At 43.2% G+C, this 24,128-nt stretch overlaps 1 protein-coding gene across 1 annotated transcript in view; it reads left to right on the top strand.

Moving 5' to 3' along the window:
* Positions 1 to 4,109: 4,109 nt before the first annotated feature.
* Positions 4,110 to 24,128, top strand: part of NDUFS4 (NADH:ubiquinone oxidoreductase subunit S4) — a 106,645-nt gene continuing 86,626 nt past the window's right edge. The window contains exon 1 of the mRNA XM_033931489.1: positions 4,110 to 4,243. Within this exon, the coding sequence (XP_033787380.1) occupies positions 4,164 to 4,243 (80 nt within the window). The 5' untranslated portion in view covers positions 4,110 to 4,163. The remainder of the gene's footprint in view (positions 4,244 to 24,128) is intronic.

Here is a 24,128-nt window from a genome sequence, read left to right as displayed (position 1 = left end):
GAAATACATGGAAGGACAAGAAGCTATATTGCACTGATGGGCTACATATTACTACAGCAGGAAAAAGAAACCTTGCAGAGAAATTTAGACAATATTTTTCTAGGCATTTAAACTAGAAGGTGGGGGTGGTGTATGTACGAAGGACAATTATAGAGACCACCCCCAGCAAAAGAAAAGATGTGATAGTAGTAAAGGCTGCAACATAAGCAATATCAGCAACTCATTTCTTAGTATTGCAACGGAAAGTGAAACGACACAAAAATCCATACGAAAAAGGAGATTATCGCTGAAAAATAGCTGGAAAGCGATGACCACAAATGCTCGCAGTCTAAGCAACAAAGTTCATGATCTGCAAGCCCTGATATTAGAGGCAGATCTAGATATTGTTGCTATCACAGAGACATGGTTCAGTGAATCACATGGATGGGATGCAAACATACCGGGATATAATCTTTTTAGGAAGGACAGAGATGGTCATAAAGGTGGAGGAGTAGCTCTCTATGTAAAGATCAATATCCAAGCAACCGAAATGCAAGGGACCTGGGGAGAGGAAGAAGCGATATGGATTGCTCTGAAAAGAGAAGATGGAACTTCTATCTACGTGGGTGTTGTCTACAGACCTCTGACTCAATCGCAGCAAATTGATAAGGATCTGATTGTGGATATCCAAAAGTTTGGAAGGAAAGAGGAGGTTCTGCTGTTGGGAGATTTCAACCTGCCGGATGCGGACTGGAATGTTCCGTCTGCGGAATCGGAAAGAAGTAGGGAGATTGTGGATGCCTTTCAAGAGGCTCTGCTCAGACAAATGGTGACGGAACCCACAAGGGAAAAAGCGATATTGGATCTGGTCCTCACAAATGGAGAGAGTATCTCTAATGTTCGAGTGGGTGCTCACCTGGGTAGTAGCGATCATCAAACGGTTTGGTTTGATATAACGGCTAAAGTGGAGAGCGGCCGCACGATACTTAAAGTCCTAGATTTCAAACGTACGGACTTTAATGCAATGGGAAAGTACCTGAAGAAAGAGCTGTTAGGATGGGAGGACATAAGAGAAGTGGAAAGATAGTGGTCTAAGCTGAAAGGAGCGATAAAAATGGCTACGGACCTTTATGTGAAGAAAATCAATAAAAACAAGAGAAAAAGGAAGCCGATATGGTTCTCCAACCTAGTGGCTGAGAAAATAAAGGCGAAAGAGTTGGCGTTCATGAAATATAAAAAAAACCAAGAAGAGGAGAGCAGAAAGGACTACAGGGTGAAACTGAAAGAAGCCAAGAGAGAGATACGTTTGGCGAAGGCACAGGCGGAAGAACAAATGGCTAAAAATGTAAAAAAGGGAGATAAAAATTTTTTCAGATATATTAGTGAAAGGAGGAAGATAAAAAATGGAATTGCTAGGCTAAAAGATGCTGGGAACAAATATGTGGAGAGTGATGAGGAGAAAGCAAATGTGCTAAACAAATACTTCTGTTCTGTGTTCACAGAAGAAAATCCTGGAGAAGGACCGAGATTGTCTGGCAAAGTTACACGAGAAAATTGAGTAGATTCTGCGCCGTTCACGGAGGAGGGTGTTTATGAGCAACTTGAAAAACTGAAGGAGGACAAAGCGATGGGACTAGACGGGATCCATCCCAGGATACTAAGGGAGCTCAGAGAGGTTCTGGCGAGTCCTATTAAAGACTTGTTCAACAAATCTCTGGAGACGGGAGTGATTCCTGGAGATTGGAGGAGAGCGGATGTGGTCCCTATTCATAAAAGTGGTCACAGAGATGAAGCAGGAAACTACAGGCCGGTGAGCCTCACTTCAGTTGTTGGAAAAATAATGGAAGTGTTGCTGAAAGAAAGGATAGTGTATTTCCTTGAATCTAATGGGTTACAGGATCCGAGGCAACATGGCTTTACAAAAGGTAAATCGTGCCAAACGAACCTGATTGAATTTTTTGATTGGGTGACCAGAGAGCTGGATCGAGGACATATGCTAGATGTAATTTACTTGGATTTCAGCAAAGCCTTTGATACAGTTCCTCATAGGAGGCTGTTGAACAAACTTGAAGGGCTGAAGTTAGGACCCAAAGTGGTGAACTGGGTCAGAAACTGGCTGTCGGACAGTTAATGGTTAATGGAAGTCGCTCGAAGGAAGGAAAGGTGACTAGTGGAGTCCCTCAGGGTTCGGTGCTGGGGCCAATCCTGTTCAATATGTATGTAAGTGACATTGCTGAAGGGTTAGAAGGAAAAGTGTGCCTTTTTGCAGATGATACCAAGATTTGTAACAGAGTAGACACCGAAGAGGGAGTGGAAAATATGAAAAAGGATCTGCAAAAGTTAGAGGAATGGTCTAATGCCTGGCAACTAAAATTCAATGCAAAGAAATGCAGAGTAATGCATTTGGGGATTAATAATAGGAAGGAACCGTATATGCTGGGAGGAGAGAAGCTGATATGCACGGATGGGGAGAGGGACCTTGGGGTGATGGTGTCCGAAGATCTAAAGGCGAAAAAACAGTGTGACAAGGCAGTGGCTGCTGCCAGAAGGATTCTGGGCTGTATAAAGAGAGGCGTAGTCAGTAGAAGGAAGAAGGAGTTGATGCCCCTGTACAGGTCATTGGTGAGGCCCCACTTGGAGTATTGTGTTCAGTTTTGGAGACCGTATCTGGCGAAAGACGTAAGAAGACTTGAGGCGGTCCAGAGGAGGGCGACGAAAATGATAGGAGGCTTGCGCCAGAAGACGTATGAGGAGAGACTGGAAGCCCTGAATATGTATACCCTAGAGGAAAGGAGAGACAGGGGAGATATGATTCAGACGTTCAAATACTTAAAGGGTATTAACGTAGAACAAAATCTTTTCCAGAGAAAGGAAAATGGTAAAACCAGAGGACATAATTTGAGGTTGAGGGGTGGTAGATTCAGGGGCAATGTTAGGAAATTCTACTTTATGGAGAGGGTGGTGGATGCCTGGAATGTGCTCCCGAGAGAGGTGGTGGAGAGTAAAACTGTGACTGAGTTCAAAGAAGCGTGGGATGAACACAGAAGATTTAGCATCAGAAAATAATATTAAAGATTGAACTAGGCCAGTTACTGGGCAGACTTGTACGGTCTGCGTCTATGTATGGCCGTTTGGAGGAGGATGGGCAGGGGAGGGCTTCAATGGCTGGGAGGGTGTAGATGGGCTGGAGTAAGTCTTAACAGAGATTTCGGCAGTTGGAACCCAAGCACAGTACCGGGTAAAGCTTTGGATTCTCGCCCAGAAATAACTAAGAAGAAAAAAAAAAAAAATTTAAATTGAATCAGGTTGGGCAGACTGGATGGACCATTCGGGTCTTTATCTGCCGTCATCTACTATGTTACTATGTACAAAAAACTGGTCCCCAGAACACATTACTTTATTTTGTGCCCCTTTTATCAAGCACAGCTTGATAAAGAGGGGGTTGTGAACCCTGGTGGCAGGGGGACAGAGCTGTCCGGTGCACACGAACTGTGTGCTTGCTGGACCAGGGCTACATATTACAACTCTTAACCATTTTTATTGCAGTACCAGACATAGGTAGTCCTACATATTCACATGGAACAGCCCTTACTTTGTGAGGTTACATAGTCAAGACATTTTAGAAGAGTCAAAGAAAAGATCTCATGAATTTTGTTTACTACAAATAATTAAAATCAAAAGAAAATCATGGCAGGGAGAACCAGGAATTAAGTTTTGAAAACAGCCTATAAAAAAATTGGGGTGGATTTTTAGTTGGGATTTTCATTTTACCTGTACCTCAACGCTTTTAACCTTTGTTTAAAATTTGACCTAATACTTTTTCTTCCTGACATAACATAAAAGAACTATTGTCTTACTGTTCACTCACAAAAATGGTTCTTCCTAAGGCTGGCTATAACGTTTTAAAACACTGAGCACTTTACATGCACACTTTACTCTTCTGTGAATACCTAAAATTTGAATGCAAACGTTTCCAGCGATGGTCTTCAATAAAGGCTCGAGCGTATCCAATGTTTTAGAATGTCGTCACTGACAGGGCCAATACCACTTATCTTCCAGGTCTCACAAGCGCGCATTTGATTTGCCACCCACAAACAGCCCTTTCACCTGGCGCGCTTTGTTTTTCCCAGCAACGTGCTTGAAGTGTCCTAATACGGCTTCCGTCTCAGCGTATCTGGCACAAGATGGCGTCTTCGATGTTGCTGGCCTTGAGACAGAGTTTTCTAACGAATAGAAGCATTTCCGTTCGTTTGAGCCCGACCAGGTAAACTACCCTGTTCGTCCCTGAGGATGTGCATCGGGCTCTGGAGCTCCTTAAAATTTGACTTGTTCTCTGTCGATTCTTTAGTTGGACATTGCTAGGCTCGATTGTTAACCCCTGAATTCGGCATTCCTGCACCAAAATAGGAAATCTGCTACCTTATTTGTATTCGTTCCTCTTTTATTTGCTTGCATATTTGTAGCTAGTCATTACATACTTCTGCTGTTTTGTAGTGTGATATTTTCCTCTCTTACTGCCCTCTAGAATTTGAATATATTTTAAAATACAGTATACTAGCTTTGGGAGCATTTCTGGAAAAGAAAAATATGCCTTTTTGCTTTCAAGTTTCTGTTATCTGCATTTTGGATTATATATTTCTGCTGCCAAATGTTTTACTGTTTATTTTTCACTGTGGAAAGTTGGAAATAAAACTTATGATCCTTTTTTTTTTTGTGCATGTGTAAGAAAATATTGTGCTGTTCAACAACCACTAGGATAGAAACACGATGGTATATTAATCCAAATGGCCAATCCGCTGTGCCCTTTTTTGATTCTTGTACCACTTTAACTGATCAATGAAACCAACTCTCACCATGTATTGCTAAAAGACAACAAAAGAAACACCTCCATAGAATAAGAACTGGCACAGAAACAGTGAAGATGACCAATAGTGTTTAAGATGCTTTTTTTTACATCCACTTGAAGACATTACAACAGGTGTTTCATCTCAACTTGAGAACCAGGTGTTGCAGAAATCCAACACACTTTTCTCTTCTGCTCTTTCCACTTGGCTGAGGAACACAGAGACTCCTATAGTTTTCATTTCTGCAAATGAACCATGTAGAAGTCTTTCTGATCTTCTCTGCTTCCTTTCTTTTTTTTTTTTTTTTTTGCTTTAAAGTTCATTTCTTGGTGGCCCTGGTGTCTGGAGACCCTTTGGAGGGTTCTTTGCCTGGGAAAGAATGCAGTTCCATGGAGCTGGTCTGCTGTTCCACAGGGCAAGCTTCGGGATGGACTTGTGGAGCCAACCTGCTGTGCCTTCAGAGCTCAGGGTCTATCTCCCTGGGAGCGTGTTTACCTTCTGACATTGTCAGAGGTTTAAGCGCAGGCTGAATGCGCCCTGTGTAATATCCCTTGGAGTATCGGGGTATAGGCTATATTTTCCTGCCCCCAGTCGCGTGAAGAGGTTCTATGGGGTCCGTCCAACTGGCAGCCCAAAGATCCTGAAGATTGAGCTGTTTGGTGAAAATCTGAGGCAGAAAATAATTTTCCTTCACTTAAGCTGCGCAGACAGAGTTGACAGGCACTATGGTGACTGTAAGTACAGCCCATATGGGGGAATTGGGGTGGGGGGTTGAAAACAGAGTTTTCGGTGATTTCTCAGGATAGGGGTCCGGTTTCCTACCTCCCCCGCCCCCCCCCCCCCAAAAAAAAAAAAAAATCCCCATGTTTTGAACTTTTATGAAATCTCCACGAGACATTTTAGGTGTGAATTTTCTTGTGGAAGCCATCTTGGATTTTTAGCGATCTAATTTTAAATTCAGATTTCTGCTTCACAACTCCTCGATTTTATTGGAAATCGTTAGAGATGGACTTCACCAATGTAGATTTAGATTGAGCCAGATTACTGGTAAAAGAGCACAAGAGGAGAAGGCAGGAGTAGAGAATGACACTGTGATAAAATTCATCACTGTTCCCGTCCCCGCGTATAACCACAGGAAACTATCCCGTGTCATTCTCTAGTGTCTAGCTCAACATCAGTCCTCCTACACCAGGGGTGTCAAAGTCCCTCCTTGAGGGCCACAATCCAGTTGGGTTTTCAGGATTTTCCCAATGAATATGCATGAGATCTATGTGCATGCACTGCTTTCAATGCATATTCATTGTGGAAATCCTGAAAACCTGACTGGATTGCGGCCCTCAAGGGAGGGACTTTGAGATCCCTGTTCTACACCATCATTCTATAATGCAAGGTTTAAGGGTCAGTGGTTGTGCCCATTTATACTGATTCTTGCCTTTCTCCATAAAAAATGACAGGATGATTTCCCACGGTTATCCGCGGGGATGGAAACAGTGATGAATTCTGTCACTACTATTCTCTAGGCAGAAACTTCAAGCCTTACCTCTTTAGGGTCTGCCAGGGCTGGGAAGCCCAGTTGGGTCCGGGAAATGGGCAGAAAATCTTGCCCAGTGCCTATTTCTGGCATTAACGCAAAACACAGGCATACAGAATCTGGGGACCTCTCACAGACCTTGTCTGCATCTCACAAGGAGCAGATAGTCCTGATCTGTGGCTTTTCCCTAGAATTTGTTCAGCTCATATGGAAAGCATATCTCGTGGACCCGACCTACGCAGTGCAGCCGAAGGACGCTGCACCAGCTTCTCTGTCAGGGCCTTCCCTTGTAGGGGGTCCTGTTCTGGCCCCCAGTACCCTTATGGTCTTGGATCTGAATGGCCTGAACTGGCACACATGGATACTGCGTCTACCCTGGATACTGCGTCTACCCTGCGTCTGCGGTATGGTTAGCAAACTGGTCTCCGATGGTCCTGATGTGAGTGATGACCCTTCTGTTCATTGGGCCTCTGTCCATCGTTTTATTACAGACACCATAAAAGAACTGAACTTGAAGGCTCAGCGCCTCTACCATCTTTCCCGGTACCGAGGTCAGACTTGCTGGTCTGTAGTTTCCCGGATCACCCCTCAAACCTTTATTGAAGATCGGCGTAACATTTGCCATCTTCCAGTCTTCTGGAATCCTTCCCGATTTGTTCAACAGATTGGTTATCAGTTGAAGCAGTTAAGAACATAAGAATTGCCGCTGCTGGATCAGACCAGTGGTCCATTATGCCCAGCAGTCAGCTCACGTGGCGGCCCTCTGGTCAAAGACCAGCGCCCTAACTGAGACTAGCCCTACCAGCATACGCTCTTGTTTATCAGGAACTTGTCTAACTTTGTCTTGAATCCCTGGAAGGTGTTTTCCCCTATTTCAGTCTCCGGAAGAGCGTTCCAGTTTTCTACCACTCTCTGGGTGAAGAAGAACTTCCTTACGTTCGTACGGAATCTATCCCCTTTCAACTTTAGAGAGTGCCCTCTCGTTCTCCCTACCTTGGAGAGGGTGAACAACCTGTCCTTATCTACTAAGTCATTCAGTACCTTGAATGTTTCGATCATGTCCCCTCTCAATCTCCTCTGTTCGAGGGAGAAGAGGACCAGTTTCTCTAATCTTTTGCTGTACAGCAGTTCCTCCAACCACTTAACCATCTTAGTCGCTCTTCTCTGGACCCTTTCGAGTAGTACCGTGTCCTTCTTCATGTACGGCGACCAGTGCTGTACGCAGTACTCCAGGTGAGGGCGAGTTCAGCTATAGCCGAACATTTAAGCATTCTAATATTTGTAGTTCTCATGCTGTCAACTCCCTCTAGCTCTGTTGCAAATCTTGGTGTCATCTGCCAAAAGGCAAACTTTTTTTTCTTCTAACCCTTCAGCAATATAGCTCACAAATATGTTAAGTAGAATTGGCCTCTGTACCAATCCCTGAGGCACTCCACTAACATTTCTGTCATCTGAGTTGAATCCATTTACTGCTGAAGGGCTGTCAGGTAAGATCTGTGTTTGTGGATGATACCAAAATATGCAATTGAGTAGATACCCCTGATGGTGTAAATAACATGAGCAGAAAAGCTTGAACAATGGTCTGAAATTTGACAGCTTAAGGTTTAGCGCTAAGGTCATGCATTTGGGCTGCAAAAACCTGAGGGAACAGTACAGTATAGGGCAGTAGTCTCAAACTCAAACCCTTTGCAGAGCCACATTTTGGATTTGTAGATACTTGGAGGGCTGCAGAAAAAATAATGTCTTGGTAAAGAAATGTTATACAACAATAAACTAAAAAAAAAAACCTTAGGCGGTTACCTATTAATTAAATTAAATATATAAACCACCAAAATGATACTGAAAGGATTTTCTTAATAAGGGAACAAGCCTCAGATCATGGAGATATACCCATCCCGAGTTTTCTCAGAGATAAACCAAATTGTTCTCTTCCTCCTGCTTACATCAATGGCTTGAACCCATCCTGCCTACCTTTTAAATTCAGTTAATACTACAATACTTTAATTCATTCATTAAATTCATTACTTTTTCTTTTTATTAAAAAATTTTTTTTCATAAAATTCATTTGATGTAAATCTTCTAATTTCATGCTCAATTCACTATTCAATCACCTAACAGTTCATTTTGGAACACAGAACCGACAGAAAAAAGTACTTATCTTAAGGAAGTGCACTGATCATTTAAAGTGCTGTATTGAAAAGTGCATTCATGCTGTAAACTTCTTTACGGTAATTCATTTCTGCTTGTAAAGCTTAGAGTACTTATCTCCTGCTGTAGAAAACCAAGGCTGTTGCTTGTAATTTTTAAATGTCCAAGGCGGCCTGCGTTTCGCGGGATATACTACCTCCCCGCTGCGTCAGGGAAAATATCTCTAGCAACGCTTCTTTTGGCTGCACACATAGTCCTCAGAACTCTAGCCCCAAATGAGGAAGGACACTGAAAAAGAGCTGCTTTATGAACCCTTGAAAAAGCTTTTTTGGGCGAAACGGGTCCCGTTGGGGGGGCATGCTAGAGACACTGCATTAAAAGGTATAAAAGAAACATGTGCTGTTTTAGTTTTCATTTTTGAACAATAACAGAAAGAAACACAGCAGTAAGCAAACAAGCTACATTTAAAAAGGAGGCAATTAGATGAGCCAAAGCTGGACATTCACACACATTTTGTGTATTGGTGTAAATGGCTTTGAAGGCCCTCTTGCCATCCTGTAATTGAACCCAAATCAGTGAGGTGTACGGTTGCTGTGGTTGTTACCAACTATTTTGGACCAACTATGTTGAGGTTCTCGGTATTATAAAGAATGATTCTTTATGGAAAACTTGTATCTTAAGGGCTCGATTCTGTAAACTGCATCCCGATTGTAGGCAGCTGTAGACGTCCTACAGCTGTCTAATCAGCCAATCGGGATGCACAATTTAAAAAAAAAATGCTCCCCAGCAGGCACCTATATTGCCTCCAGGAGCCTAGGGATGTCCGCAAGCCCGCCTAAGCTCACCTAAGGCTAGTAGAGCGGGAGACAATGTAGGCCAGGAAAAGTAGATGCGGCCACTATACTTAATCGCAGCAAGGGATCTCACTGCCACAATTAGTATAGCGGCCGTGGCTTTGTCTCCCCCCCACCCCCCCAAACGAACAAAGCAGGAAGGATGCCCAATTCCTCCTGCCGAAAGACACCCCCCCCCCAACGAACACCCCCCAAAGAAACGCCCTAACCCCCCTTCCCGGAACCCCTCTAGGCTCAGCTAGCAAGTTGGATGGACAGACGGATCCTCGCACCGGCCGGCCTGCAGACCCTTCTCCATCCAAATGAGGCAGGCCCACCCCTGCCTAACCCACAGGAGCCTAGGGCCTGATTGGCCCAGGCGCCTAAGGCCCCTCCTATGGGCGGTGCCTTAGGTACATGGGCCAGACACTTAAGGCACAAGTTTTCCATAAAGAATAATTCTTTATAATTCCAAGGGCCTCAAAATAGTACTTGGCAGGCCGCAAGTTTGAGATGAAGAACTTCCGTGCACAAAAGAAGAGCGGGATTTGGGTATGATAGGTGATGATCTTAGGGTGACCGATCCAATTGAAAAGGCAACGGCAAAAGCTAGAAGGATGCAAAGGTGCATAGGGAGATCTATGGCCAATAGGAAAAAAGAGGTATTGGTACCCCTGTATAAGACGAGTGAGACCTCATTTAGAATATTGTTTGCAGTTTGGAGACTGCATATTCAAAAAGATATAAACAGGATGGAGTTGGTCGGTGGTGCATCTTCAAAAAGATATAAACAGGATGGAGTTGGTCGGTGGTCTGTATCATAAGGCATATGGGTACAGATTTAAAGATCTCAATATGTATACTTTGGAGGAAAAGCAGGAGAGGAGAGATATGATAAGAGACGTTTAAATACCTATGTGGCATAAATACTCATGGGGCGAGCGTTTCAATTGAAAGGAAACTCCAGAGTGAAAGCATAGTATGAAGTTAAGAGATGATAAGCTCAGAAGTAATCTGAGGAAATACGTTTTTACAGAAAGGGTGGTAGATGTGTAGAATAGTCTCCTATTAGAGGTGGTGGAGACAGACTGTGTCTGAATTAAAGAAAGCGTGAGCCAGACAAGTAGAATCTGTTAGGGAGAGGAGGAGATACTATATGGGCCATTTGGCCTTTATCTGCCATTATGTTTCTATGTTTCAATGTTTTGAATCTGGGACTTCAGTCACCTAGAGATAGTCACAGGGCTACACTCCAGAATATTAATGGTTGGAAATTACAAAGATACATTTTATGTTGTCTAATAACTAACAGAAGTCTGGCTCATATTTGCCTTTAATATATTGTCCTTTAACAGAAGTAATAAAAAATTATTAGAAAATGATGATAAATGAGTACAAGTATTTATACAATTCAGTTGCAGTCATCTTATATGCGGTTTGCACTATAGTAAAATAATTACAAATAAGACTCATTTAATAGATTTTTTTTTTATGGAACAAATGCAAAAAGACAATTTTCATACAACTTCTAATGGACAATCTTAAAATTTTATTTTCACTAGCAGAAGACTCCTTCCAAGTTCATATTCAGTTTTGTGGTGGCATATCCTGTAGGCACATCAGTTATAAATCAATGTTTTTATTTTTCAAGACAAAGGTACATTAGATAATGAAATCTTATTTTGAGGTATGTAATGAGTCTATAGTTTTAAAATATATTTTCATTCTTTTGAATCATATTAAAAGTTCAGAAAATTGTATTTAATTTATTTTTAAGATTACACTTCTGCATTAAGTAGATTCAGGCATTGTTTTTGTTAATTGGTCACTTCCACCATAATTTGCAACAGATTCTCAAAGGTACTGCCAGCATTAACATGTTAACACTAGGTTTGTAAGTATGTTATTGTGCACCTAAGGGTCAAATTCTGTAAGGGATGCCTAAAGTTAGGTGTCTACAGTGTGAATGTCCAGCAACTTAGGTGTCCAAATAGAGAATGATACATGGACAAATTTTTTTCCCCATCCCCCCAGGAATTCAGTTTCCCCATCCCATCCCCACGAGTTTTGTTGCTGCCCCTGCCCCGTTCCTGTAAGCTCTGCCTTAACCACACAAGCCTCAAACGCTTATGATTTTAAAGTGTTTGAGGCTTGTGCAGATGAGGACAGAGCTTACAGGAATGGGGCAAGATCAGAAAAAGAAATCTCCGAGCGGGAAAATGAGTTCCCGTGGGAATGGGGAAAAATTTGTACCTGTCATTCTCTACGTCCAAATAAATTGGATAATAAGGCCAATTAACAACTTTAATGAGCAATAATTGAAAGTTAGACTTCCAAAGGCTGTGCGCGATTCACAAAATAGGCATCCACAATTTCATAGACACTCATTGGAAAAAGCTGTGCCTCTAGGGATAGACGTGGATTTCATATGGACATCCATTTACAGAATCGCATGCTGCTTAGTGTCTTAACTTGTCTACATTCTCACCTAAAATATAGGCATTGCAAAGCCAGGTCTACTTTTGGGCATTTATTGGGCACGAGTTAGGACAGTGGTCTCAAACTCAAATCCTTTGCAGGGCCACATTTTGGATTTGTAGGTACTTGAGGGCCGCAGAAAAAATACTTAATGTCTTATTAAAGAAACTAGTCTTTAAGCCCGTTACATTAATAGGTGCTAGAATAGATGTGTCTGTCTGTCTTTCTTTCGTTCTCCTTGGCCGCTGTCTTTCTTTCTTTTTGTCTCTCTGGCCCCCTGTCTGTCTGTCTGTCATTCTTTCTCTGTCTCTCCGTGGCCGCTGTCTTTCTTTCTGTTTGTCTCTCTGGCCCCTGTCTGTCATTCTTTCTCTGTCTCTCCTTGGCCGCTGTCTGGGGTTTTTTTTCTTTGTCTCTCTCTCTTTTGCTGCTGTCTGTCTCTCTGGCCCCCTGTCTGTTTGTCATTCATTCAGTCTGTGTCTCTCCCTGGCCCCCTGTATGTCTGTCTTTCTTTCTGTCTGTATCTCTCCCTGGCCCCCCTGCCTGCCTATCTCTCTCTGTTGCGCCATGCCTGCCTGTGTCTCAGTGGCCCCCTTCTGTTCCCCTCCCCAGAGCAAACCAAGATTGCTGTTTGCCCCCAGCACACCCCTCCCCCCAAAGCAGCCCACTTTCCCTCTCCCCCTCAACTTCCCTGTGCAGCAGTAGCAGCATTTTTTGGCTTCCTTTACACCGGACGGCTCGCAGCACCTGCAGGAGACAAACCGCCGCTGAAACCACACACCGCAAACAGCCACTTGCACCGCATACCATGGCCACAGCCGCATGCCACGGCCATGGAGGCACACATCATGGAGGCAGGGATCACGCCATTTCAACTGCGCATGTGCGGGTAAGGGTTTTATTATAGAGGATGACAATTTTGCATGAGGTAAAATTCTTTGTAGTTTATAAATCTCTCCTCCCCCCCTTCGAAGGCCTTCATGTTCTCCCCTTCTTTGCAGTGTCCTCCAGCTTTCCCCCTGGCCTCCCGGTCTTAGTTTCAGCTAATTACCGCAACCTGCAGAGAGGATCGCTGATGCTGTAGCATTCCTTGCAGGCTGCCATCGGCCTCCACAGCATGTTCCCTCTGCTGCGTTCCCGCCCCTCCTCTGACATCAGGGGCAGGATCGCGGCAGAGGGAACGTGCTGCTCAGGACAATGGCAGCCTGCAAGGATTGCTACAGCACCAGCAAATCTTTCTTCAGGCTGCAGTAATTATCTGAAGGTAAGTGCAGGAGGCCAGGGGGGAAGCCGTAGGATGCTGCAAAGAGCGGACAGCACTAGTACAGACCGCGGGCCGCAAAATAGTACCTGGTGGGCCGCATGTGGTCCCCGGGCTGCGAGTTTGAAATCACTGAGTTAGGGTATAGAGGACTCTTCTAATAATAATTGAAAAAGATGTTTAATAATGCATTACTTAAGCAAAAGCACATGAAATAAAATATATATTTGCTATAATAAAACCCTTAGCGCGCATGCGCACTTCAATCTCCGTGATCCGTGGAGGCTGTCCCTCTGCATGTGCAGAAGGAGAGTGCGGCTGTTTCGTTTGGCGGTTTCTGCATGCACAGCTTTGTGTGACGGTTTCCCCATCACAAGGAGCCTGCGGCGGCTTGAAGATTCCTTTCTCTCTGCAACACTGCGAGCCTAGAACCACTGCAGACCACTACAAAAACCAGGAGACTTCTCCGTGTGCTACAGATTGCCTTCCCTCTGTGACGTTGGACAGGGGGCGCAGGGAAGGGGTTTAGCTGGACAGGGGGTGAGGTGAAAGGAAGGGAGAAGGGCTACTGCTGGACAGGAGGAGCAGGGAAGGGTTACTGCTGGCAGGGGGATATGAAAGGAAGGAATAAGGGATACTGCTGGACAAGAAGGGGGAGGTAAAAGGAAGGGAAAAGATAGGGAAGGAGGACCAGAGGAGAAGCATGCAGGAGGCCCTGGAAACATAGTTAAAAGCACAGAAAAATAAAGTCACCAGACAACAAAGGTAGGGAAAATGGTTTTATCAATAATAAACACACATGCGCACTTGAAACTCCGTGCCTCCGTTTATCCGTGCCTTCGAAGAAAGACAGACAGGGGGCCAGGGAGAGACAGAGAGAAACACAGACAGAAAAGGGAGCAGGGAGAGAGAAAGAAAGAAACGCCTCAGCACCCCATTGTGCTAAAAAGTTTACACATCTATTCTAGCACCCGTTAATGTAATGGGTTTAAACACTAGTGTGTGTGTGTGTGTATATACTAAGAGGGGGATATACAAAAATGGATAGGCAAATGGCTGGAGAACAGAAAACAGAGAGTGGGCATAAATGGGAAGTTATCCGACTGGGAGAAATTGACTAGTGGTGTACCCCAGGACTCGGTACTTGAGCTGATCTTATTTAATATTTATATCAATGACCTAGAAGAAGGAACATCCAGAGAGATCATCAAGTTTGCAGACGACACAAAGCTATGCCGGGCAATCAGATCGCAGAAGGATAGCGAGGAACTCCAGAGCGACTTGTGTCAGTTAGAGAAATGGCAGATGAAGTTTAATGTGGAGAAATGCAAAGTAATGCATTTAGGCAGTAAGAATAAGGAACACGAGTATAGAATGTCAGGTGCAACTCTGGGTAAGAGCGAACAAGAAAAGGACTTGGGTGTACTGATAGATAGGACCCTGAAACCATCAGCACAATGTGTGGCGGCGGCAAAGAAAGCAAATAGAATGTTGGGCATGATAAGGGAATCACGAGTAGATAGGAGAGGGTCATAATACCGCTTTATAAAGCAATAGTCAGATCCAACTTGGAATACTGTGTCTAACATTGATCTCCCAACCTAAAGAAGGATATAAAACTGCTGGAGAGGGTGCAGAGATGAGCAACGAAACTAGTAAAAGGTATGGAGAAACTGGAATACGAGGATCAACTTAAGAGACTGGGATTGTTCTCCCTTGAGAAAAGGAGACTACGAGGGGATATGATCGAGACCTTCAAAATACTGAAAGGAATCGACAAAATAGAGCAGAAAAAATTATTTCATTGTCCAATTTGAAACGGACAAGAGGACACGTAATGAAGCTAAGGGGGGATAAGTTGAGGACAAATATCAGGAAGTTCTGCTTCACACAGAGAGTGGTTGACACCTGGAATGCTCTCCCAGAGGAGGTTATTGCGGAATTGACCGTCCTAGGATTCAAAAGCAAACTAGATGCACATCTCCTTATGAGAGGCATAGAAGGATATGGGTGAATAAAAATTACGCCAGGTGTACACCTGGCAGGGCCTCCGCATGTGCGGATCGCCGGACTTGATGGACCGAAGGTCTGATCCGGAGATGGCGCCGTTTATGTTCATTTGTTTTATGTTATGTTCTTATGTTAACCTGCATGCTCTGCTACTTAACACCAGGGAATTGGAACACAGCACGACCAGAATTCAAAGATTTTATATATTGAAACTCACTAATGGCAACTTACAACCTAATCTTAGGAGATCTAAACCTCCATCTCGAAGACCATACCACTAAGCAAGTAGAAAACCTACTATCTTACCTCGAAGCCTTAACCTACAAGATCTTAGACCCACAAACCACACACGAGAAAGGTCACCAACTAGACATTGCAGCCTTCATGACCCAACAGCCCATTTTACCAGAGATTCAAATCTCAAATGAAAAATGGTCCAGATCCATATGTTCAGACCATTACACACACCTTCAGTATCAATTGGGCCAAAGGCAAAACCAAACCAAAAGCTTAACCACAAATCATGTAATTATATCGACCCCTCTAAATTCTGGAATAAAACAGATGCTACAATCCAAGAATGTGACCCCCAAAGACTTCATCTCACAATGATGCAATATAAGTACAACTACCCTAGACAAGCTAGCCCCAATACAAACAAAAAACAGAATCAGCAGATGATCAGACAAATGGTTCAGCAACGAACTACTCCTACTCAAAAGACAATGCAGACAACTAGAAAGAAAGTGGAGAAAGAGTAACCAAGAACACACAAGAGCAGCATGGAAAAAACTAAACCAACAATACAAACTAAAACTAAAAGAAAAAATAAAGACGTACTGCACAAACCAAATAGGCATAGAGGCCCAAGGCACAAAAAAAACAAACCTATTCCAATTACTAAAAGAACTCACAGACACCAAATCCTACCTAGCCAAAAATGACAACCCTCCCCCTTCAGCCACCCTTTTAGCTGAATACTTTAAAAACAAAATTACAACTGCCAGGACAAACTTCGCAGGAACCCCAACCCATCTAGAAGAGATCACAATACCCTCCACAGAAAAAGAATCAGCTGTAGCAGATAGAAGAACCTGGTCCCACTTCTCCACAATACAATGGTCCGACCTTAACAAACTCTATAAAAAAAATACAGCCACGTAGCTTGCGACCTCAACCAATGCCCTCCATACCTATTAAAAACCTCCAGCCTAAAATTCCCGCACTCTCCTCATGCAATGAATACAAACCATGCTCATAGATGGCCTTTTCCCACAAGACCTCTCTGAAATCATTTGTCACCCCGATCTTGAAAGACCCAAAAGGAGCAACAGATCAACCATCCAACTACAGACCCATAGCCTCAATTCCACTATATGTCAAGCTAATGGAAGGCCTCGTAGCTAAACTCCTCACCAACTACCTAGAAAACCACAATTTGCTCCACAGTCTGGATTCAGAAACAACTTCAGCACTGAGACACTACTAGGCTCCCTTTTGGACACAGCTAGACAGCATCTCAGCACAGGCAAAAAAATGCTGATTATACAACTAGATCTCACCACAGCATTTGACCTGATAGACAATGACATTCTGCTACAAATACTAAATACAATAGGAATCGCAGACAAAGTACACACATGGTTTCAAGGATTCCTATAATCCAGTAACTACAGAGTAAAGACAAACAAGAAAAATCAGAACCATGGTCCAACCCCTGTGGCGTACCCCAAGGCTCGCCTTTATCCCCAGCACTCTTCAGTCTCTACATTTCATTCCTTGGCACCTGCCTAGACAAAATAGGCTTAACCTCCTGTAACTATGCAGACAACATCACCATTCTCCTTCCTTTTGGTCAGCCAACGCCCACCATGACAGACACACTACACAGAACTCTAGAAACAGTGGCAACATGGATGAAAGACCACAAACTAAAACTGAACCCAGAGAAAACAAAATTCATACTTCTCGAAAAAAATAAAATAAAACCCCAATCATAACAAACCTAGTAATAAACTCAATCACATACCCCATTCAACCCACTCTGAAACTTCTGGGAATGACGATAGACAGATGCAACCACAAATCAACAAAACAATGCAGAAATCATTCATGGTCATGAGAAACCTAAGGCAAGTTCGAAAATTCTTCGACAGAAAATAACTCCAGCTCATGGTCCAGTCCCTAGTCCTTGGTCTCCTCGACTACTGCAACATCCTCTATCTCCCCTGCCCCGCAACAATGATAAAACAACTACAAACAGTACAAAACACAGTCCTGAGACTAATCTATTCACTAAGAAAACACGACCACATCACCGAGGCATACCTCGACTCACACTGGCTCCCAATTCAAGCAAGAATACTCCCTGCTTTGGCCGACTAGCATTCCTCTCCCCGACGTCAATTCTGCCGTCAGGGAGAGGAAGCCTGATCAGGCCAAGATCGCGATCGACCTACTGGGTGAAATGCTGCCGGCTCCTGCCTTCGCGGAAACAGAAAGTAGGCAGGACCCGGCAGCAAGAAGAGCAAATGCTTCACTAACTTGTCTCCCGCCTTAGCCCATAGCGAACGCTTGCTTCAGGACTCTCAACATGTGCTTGCCGGCTTCCCTTCTTCCCCACCCCCCCCCCGGACATAACTTCCGGTTTCGGAGGGAAGAGAAGGGAAACCGGCACGCACACGTTAGAGCCACGGAGCATAAGTTCGCTACGGGCTGAAATCTCCAAACCTGTTTTTTTTGTTGTTTTTTTTTAATGTTCAGCAGCGGCGGCGGCAGCAGATGACAGCTGGGCGGACCGCCCAGCTAAAAGGCCCTAGAGAGAACACTGGAGAGGAAGGCTGATCGACCCGGTAGATCAGGACGGCAACACGAGTCTATCACGGAGCCCGTGATGGGCTCCGCGATCGACTCGCGTTGCCTTCCTAAGCTACTGGTTGATCGCGATCGACGTGTTGGGCACCCCTGTCCTAAGGTATCATCTCACATGGCAGGAACCCCTGCCTAAAAGGAAGCGCATGTGGCTCAGTGGTTAAAGGCACTGCTTCCATCTTTCACAGGTCATGGGTTCAAATCCCTAGTATGGTCAGGTATCCCAGCACAAATTCTTTTTAATGAAAATCTGCCATCTAGGTGCATCTTGATGATGTCACAATGATGTCAAGATTGTGCATCAAAACATAGCTACTTGCTATGAGCCACAGTCATTGTGAGTAGGGTTTCTCTTCTTATTTTCTTAAACTTTGGGAATGAGGTTTAAAATGCAATATATTTTATCATGTGCTTTGCTTGAGTAATGTATTAAACTTCATTCTCCATTGTTATCAGAGAGAAATCCTCTTTACCTCAAAAAATAGAAGGGTTAATATGATATATATATATTTTTTTTCATGTGCTTTGATTTGAGGAACACAGAGGCCATGTACTGACTAAATGTATCTTTATTGTAAACCGTTTCTATCCCATGTACTGTCAAATGTATCTTTATTGTAAACCGCTTCGAACTTCATGGTATAGCGGTATATAAGAAATAAAAAATTAAATGAGGAACTGAACAAGTGTTGAAGGTACATTTTTGATATTTATTCTAGAGAAATGATTGCTGATGAATCAGAGGATATAAATTTGCCTTTAGTATTAACATGTGGTTTAATATCTGAATGTGTGTGGTACAGTGGTTAGAGCTACAGCCTCAGTACCCTGAGGTTGTGGGTTCAAACCCCTCACTTCTCCTTGTGACCCTGGGCAAGTCACTTAATCCCTTTGAGTCCACAAGGACAGAAGGGAAATATGATAAAGTAGCCGAATATAAATACAATTATAATAGTGGTGCTTCTGTAAAATTGGGCGACTGCCTTCTGCACGTCATTTTACTGCATGCAATTTTAATGTAAAAAAACAACATAAAATTGCTGTTCTAATGATGTCATAATGCTAAAACACGATAGTCTGTGTGATGCCTAAAAGGCGATTCTATAAAGCAAGCCTAACTATACAGACATGCTTACATTTGCTGAATGCCGCTGTGCATCTATGCTTGATAGAATCGCTCTGAGCGTTCTGCTACTGGACATCTAAACGACACCTAACTTCTAGATGTCCTTTACAGAATTTGCTCCTAAAAGCTCAGAGAGCTTGAGTACAGATGTTAATGTGTACACTATAGATGGATGCAAATTGTATTGAAATGTATTAAAATGGATGGTAATGAGGCCTGTAAGTATTCATTTACAATGTTCTAACAAAAGCATTGCAAAGTACAGAAAGAAATAATGGCCCATAACATTAAAAAATTATTGCCAGGTCTGGGACAGTCTAGAAAGCTTTGAGATGATTTCTTGTTAATTTTTCACATTGAACGCTGGGTTTTGTTGTCTTTTATAAGTAGAAGGAGTCCATACAAGTTTTAAGCACTATTAGTGAGAAACAAAAATGCTTCATTGAGTTGTAGTTCTGCGTTTGAAAATTTTTTTTTACTCTCTTCATATTATCACTAATTTACATATAAGTTTAATTTAAAACTACATATATTGCTACTGAAGAAATTAACTTTGCATAAATACTATCAATATACTGTAGAAAAATATGATGCACCTGTGCAAAAATATCACTCGCTTTCATTTAATCCTTAGGAAAAATTGACATGGTCCTTTTCCCACCCACCATGGCTTAAATTTTACCCCTTAAAATAGTAACCTGAAACTCAAAGGTAATCCACTGATGGAATCTTCCGAAGCTGTGTGTGAATTTGTTCTCAGCTGTAGCGTCATTTGATGTGTTGTGGAAGAGTATCTGTTGTTGACAGTGTTAGCTAGGATCTCAATATTGTTGCTAGGGTATAAATTACATTCCTCTATAACACAAGAGATACATTGTAAGTACTAGCTCTCATTATCTCTCAGTATGATTTATTTGATTCTGCTGTTGCTCATCATCCAAACTGTCCTTCAGATCTAAAGTGGTACATTTTAAGGGAGCAAAATGTAGGGGGATTGAGATTAAATTTTTTTTAAAAATTAAGCCTGGAATGCCCATATAAAAAACACAAACTTTATACAAAGGCACATGGGTTATTTAAAATGTAGAAAATACACCTTTTTTATAATGGTAACATATGTACGTAAATGCTTTTATAAAATAGACTCTTAGAATAATCACTCAGAACACACACATACTCCCTCATGGTTACATTGGCACTGGAGAAGTATGTAAAGAAAGTTGCATATTGTATAGATATGCATGTGTATTTATAAATCATACTGTGCCCAAATTACGCTTCCAGCAGTGCCTAGGCATGGTATATTTAAAAGTATTGTGCGCAGTTTTTTTTAATATCGTTCCTGTCCATCAAACAGGCTAGACATGCAAAAAATTCTTTATAAATTTACCCTTTATGGTAAATTTTTTTCACATGGGCTGAATTCTACAAATGGTGCCAGTGTCAGTAGCCGCTTAAAACAGCCGCCGATGCATGTCCATCACGCAGTGGCGCTGTTTGTACAGTCACGGCTGTCTCAAACATATGCACTGGAATTGTAGGCTAAGATTTTCAAGGCCTACATTTGCAGCACCTATGTTTGATGTGAATCATATCTACGGAGGCGCCTAAGATTGTTTCTGGCGTTAGCCATGCCTACTTCAACCTTAGGCATTCTAAGGCATCCCATCTAGGCATTGGGGCCTCTAGGCGCCTACAGTTTTGTTTTTAAATGGCTTTGCCACTTAGGCACATAAAACTTAAAGCATTGTTTATAAAGAATTGGCCTTTGTGACTGGAAAGAATGTGCCTTCTTTTACATGATCATATTCCTAGGTGTGTAGTTGAGATGAGGTAGAGTTGCATTGTACATCTATATTTTATAAAATATACATACTTATTTTAAAGCAGTAGTAAATTTGTATGTGGGCATTTGTGCTCCATGTTTGGAGCCTGTTTTATAATGGCACATAGATGCCTTTCTAAAATAGCAATCAAAAGAAACACATCATACAGCATACTTCTTACCAATACAGGCAAAGCAGGGAAATAAATCATTGGTCCAGTTGAACAGTATCGGGTTATTCATTCAACATAAAGTTCTCAATGTGATTATGACAAAGAGTTTCAAAGAAGAAATTTTATGAAACTCAATAAACTTTTACATAGTTTTAAAATAATGACAAATAAGGCTTACAAACAGCACCTTGAAGCACAAAGATGCCAAATAAAGCTCACAGCAGCACTAACACAATTGTGTTTTGAGCAGTCGGGCTGCTGCTCTGTGTCAGGCCTAAATAAAATAAATAATTCCATATTAGTCGATCCTCCATTAAAAAAATATATAAATCAACAATATTGTAACACTTTTAAGCGCTGGTCCATATGTTTTCTCTTGATTATTCTACCTTTCAACAATAGTGTCTTCATAAAACACATTACGAAGGCATACAACTAATCAGAACAGAGGAAGTTTAAGGGCAGGTGAGCAGGAGGCAGGAAAGGAAAGAAAAAGAGGAGAAGGTGAACAGGAGAGGGGAGAAGAAGGCAGGAGAGAGCAAGGGGCAGTGACACGAGGTAGCTCCGCCCACCCGTCATTCACCGGAGCTCCCCCTTAAAAGGGGAGGGGCCAACGGCGCTCAGTCCTGAGCAGGAGAGGAGAGAGAAAGAGGAGAAGGCGAACAGGAGAGGAGAGAAGAGGGAGTAGGAGAAGGCAGGAGAGAGCAAGGGGCAGCGGCAAGAAGTAGCTCTGCCCATCCCGACGTCATCCACCACAGCTCCCCCTTAAAAGGGGAGGGGCCAAAGGTGCTCAGATAATCTTGGGCAGGCGAGCAGGAGAGGAAAGAAAAAGAGAAGAAAGTGAACAGGAGAGGAGAGAAGAGGGAGAAGGCAGGAGAGAGCAAGGGGCAGCGTCAAGTGGTAGCACCACTCTCCCCCCCCCCCCCGTCATCTACCGGAGCTCCCCTTCAAAGCCTTTACGAAGGGCCTTGAGAAGGGGCAAGCCACTGCACTGAAGAAACACTAGGGAAGGACAACCCACACAGGCAAGAACCACAAAGGGCAACAGGACAGACATGAACAGCAGATAAATAAATAAAAACAGCAGACGCAGAGGGCATACACAACAGAAGCAGGGGTAGTAGGTATAAAATTAGGAGAGGAACAGTTTTGAAAAAGTAGGCCTTCACCCTGGACTTGAATACCACCAGAGATAGAGCTTGACATACTGAGTTGGGCAGTTTGTTCCAGGAATATGGCATAGCAAGGCAGAAGGGACAGAGGGCTAGATACACTAAAAAGTGTCGCTCTACTTGAGTGGTTTGATGTTGGCCAGTTTCATTGAGCGATTTTTTAAAATGGCGACTGTACAACAGACTTTCCATGCAAATTAGTTTTATGGAGGTGGGCCGTAATCCCATACCACCCGTTGCTCAAAAAGCAACTTTCACACATGTGCAGGGTATGGGGGAGGGGCTGACCTCTCCGAGCCCACCAGGGCTGTCTTTTGGGTCTTGGACGGGGGAGTGGAGTATTGGGCGGAGGGGTTGAGATTGTCTGGATGCACAACCAGGTTGCTGAGGTAGGAGGGAGTTGGCATTCCTCCTATCTCTCTGGGTATGTCGCTGTTGCAGGGGCAGCCTTTGTCGTCTGGAGGTGCGTGGTATTAGGGACCTGCGGTTGTCATCAGGGCGGGGGGTGTGGCAGCTCATCAACTGGGGGGTTGGCTTGGCTCAGGGTTCTGTTTTTTTAATGGGCCAGATATTGTGCATATAACAGAAAAGGCATCTGTGCCATTAAAAAAAAATAAAAAAACTAGGCAGACCTGTCGTTAGACCTGCTGGTTTTTTCAAGTCTGTTGAAATGATCCCTATTTTTGTGCATGGCGAAGCGATGTTAGAACATCTATTAGTTGGCTAGTTTGTATGTCATTCTAATATTAATGATATTTGCATGGTCGGTTCAGAGAATGAGCGATCACAGATAAAAACACACGGTGAGCCATTTTGTGCACCGGGTCAGCAAATACAGTCGGTTGCTAAACCAGTCAAACCGCTTTAGTGACAATCATTGTTCTAAAGTCTCCGATCGTCTATCTAGCCCAGAGTTGGGGAGTTGGCTGTAGAAGAGAAGGGGACAGATGAGAGATTTACCCGACGGAGTTCCCAGGGTGGAGTATAGGAAGAAATAAGAGAGGAGACATATTGAGGAGTCGCAGAGTGAATATACTTGTAGGTCATTAAGAGGAGTTTGAACTGAATGTGGAAGTGAATAGGGAGCCAGTGAATCAACTTGAGGATGGAGGTAACGTGAACATAATGACCTTGGCAGAACACGAAGTATGCAGCAGAATTCTGAACACATTGAAGGGGAGAGAGATGGCTTAGCAGAAGACCTGCGAGAAGCAATTTATGTGAGAGGAGATGAGAGCGAGGATGAGGGTCTTGGCAGCATGTTCAGAAAGGAAAATCCAGATTTTAGTAATGTATAGAAAAAAATGACATATTTGGCGGACTGTTGGATATGTGAAGAGAAGGAAATAGATGACTCAATGATGGCCTCAAAGTTGCGAGCTGATGAGACGGGGAGGATGAGAGTGTTATCTACTGAAACAGAAAACAGAGGTAGTAGAGAAGTAAGTTTAGGAGGAAAGATAAGGAGTTCAGTTTTGGCCATGTGTAATTTTAGATGGCGGCAAGACATCCAGGTAGCAGGCTGAGATTTGTGTCTGAATTACCATAGAAATTTCAGGTGTAGAGAAGTAGATTTGTGAGTCATCAGCATAGAGGTGGTACTTGGAAGCCTTGGAAGGAGATTAGAATGCCAAGGGAGGAAGTGTAGATGGAAAAAAGAAGAGATGGCTGTAGTGGGAGCCCTGAGGTACGCTGACTGATGGCAACAGAGGAGGATCCTCTGGAGCATAATGCTTAAAGTGCAATGGGAAAGATAGGAAAAGAACCATGAGATAACAGAGTCCTGGAATCCAAGCAAGGGCAGCATATTGATGAGTAGGTGGTGATCTACAGCAGTGTTTTTCAACCTTTTTACACCAATGGACCGGCAGAAATAAAAG

The sequence above is a fragment of the Geotrypetes seraphini genome, chromosome 1 (genome assembly GCF_902459505.1).
Source record: "Geotrypetes seraphini chromosome 1, aGeoSer1.1, whole genome shotgun sequence".
In the NCBI taxonomy this organism is placed as follows: Eukaryota; Metazoa; Chordata; class Amphibia; order Gymnophiona; family Dermophiidae; genus Geotrypetes; species Geotrypetes seraphini.
The sequence above is the reverse complement of the archived record's forward strand: the minus strand, read 5'-3'. Positions and strand labels throughout refer to the sequence as shown.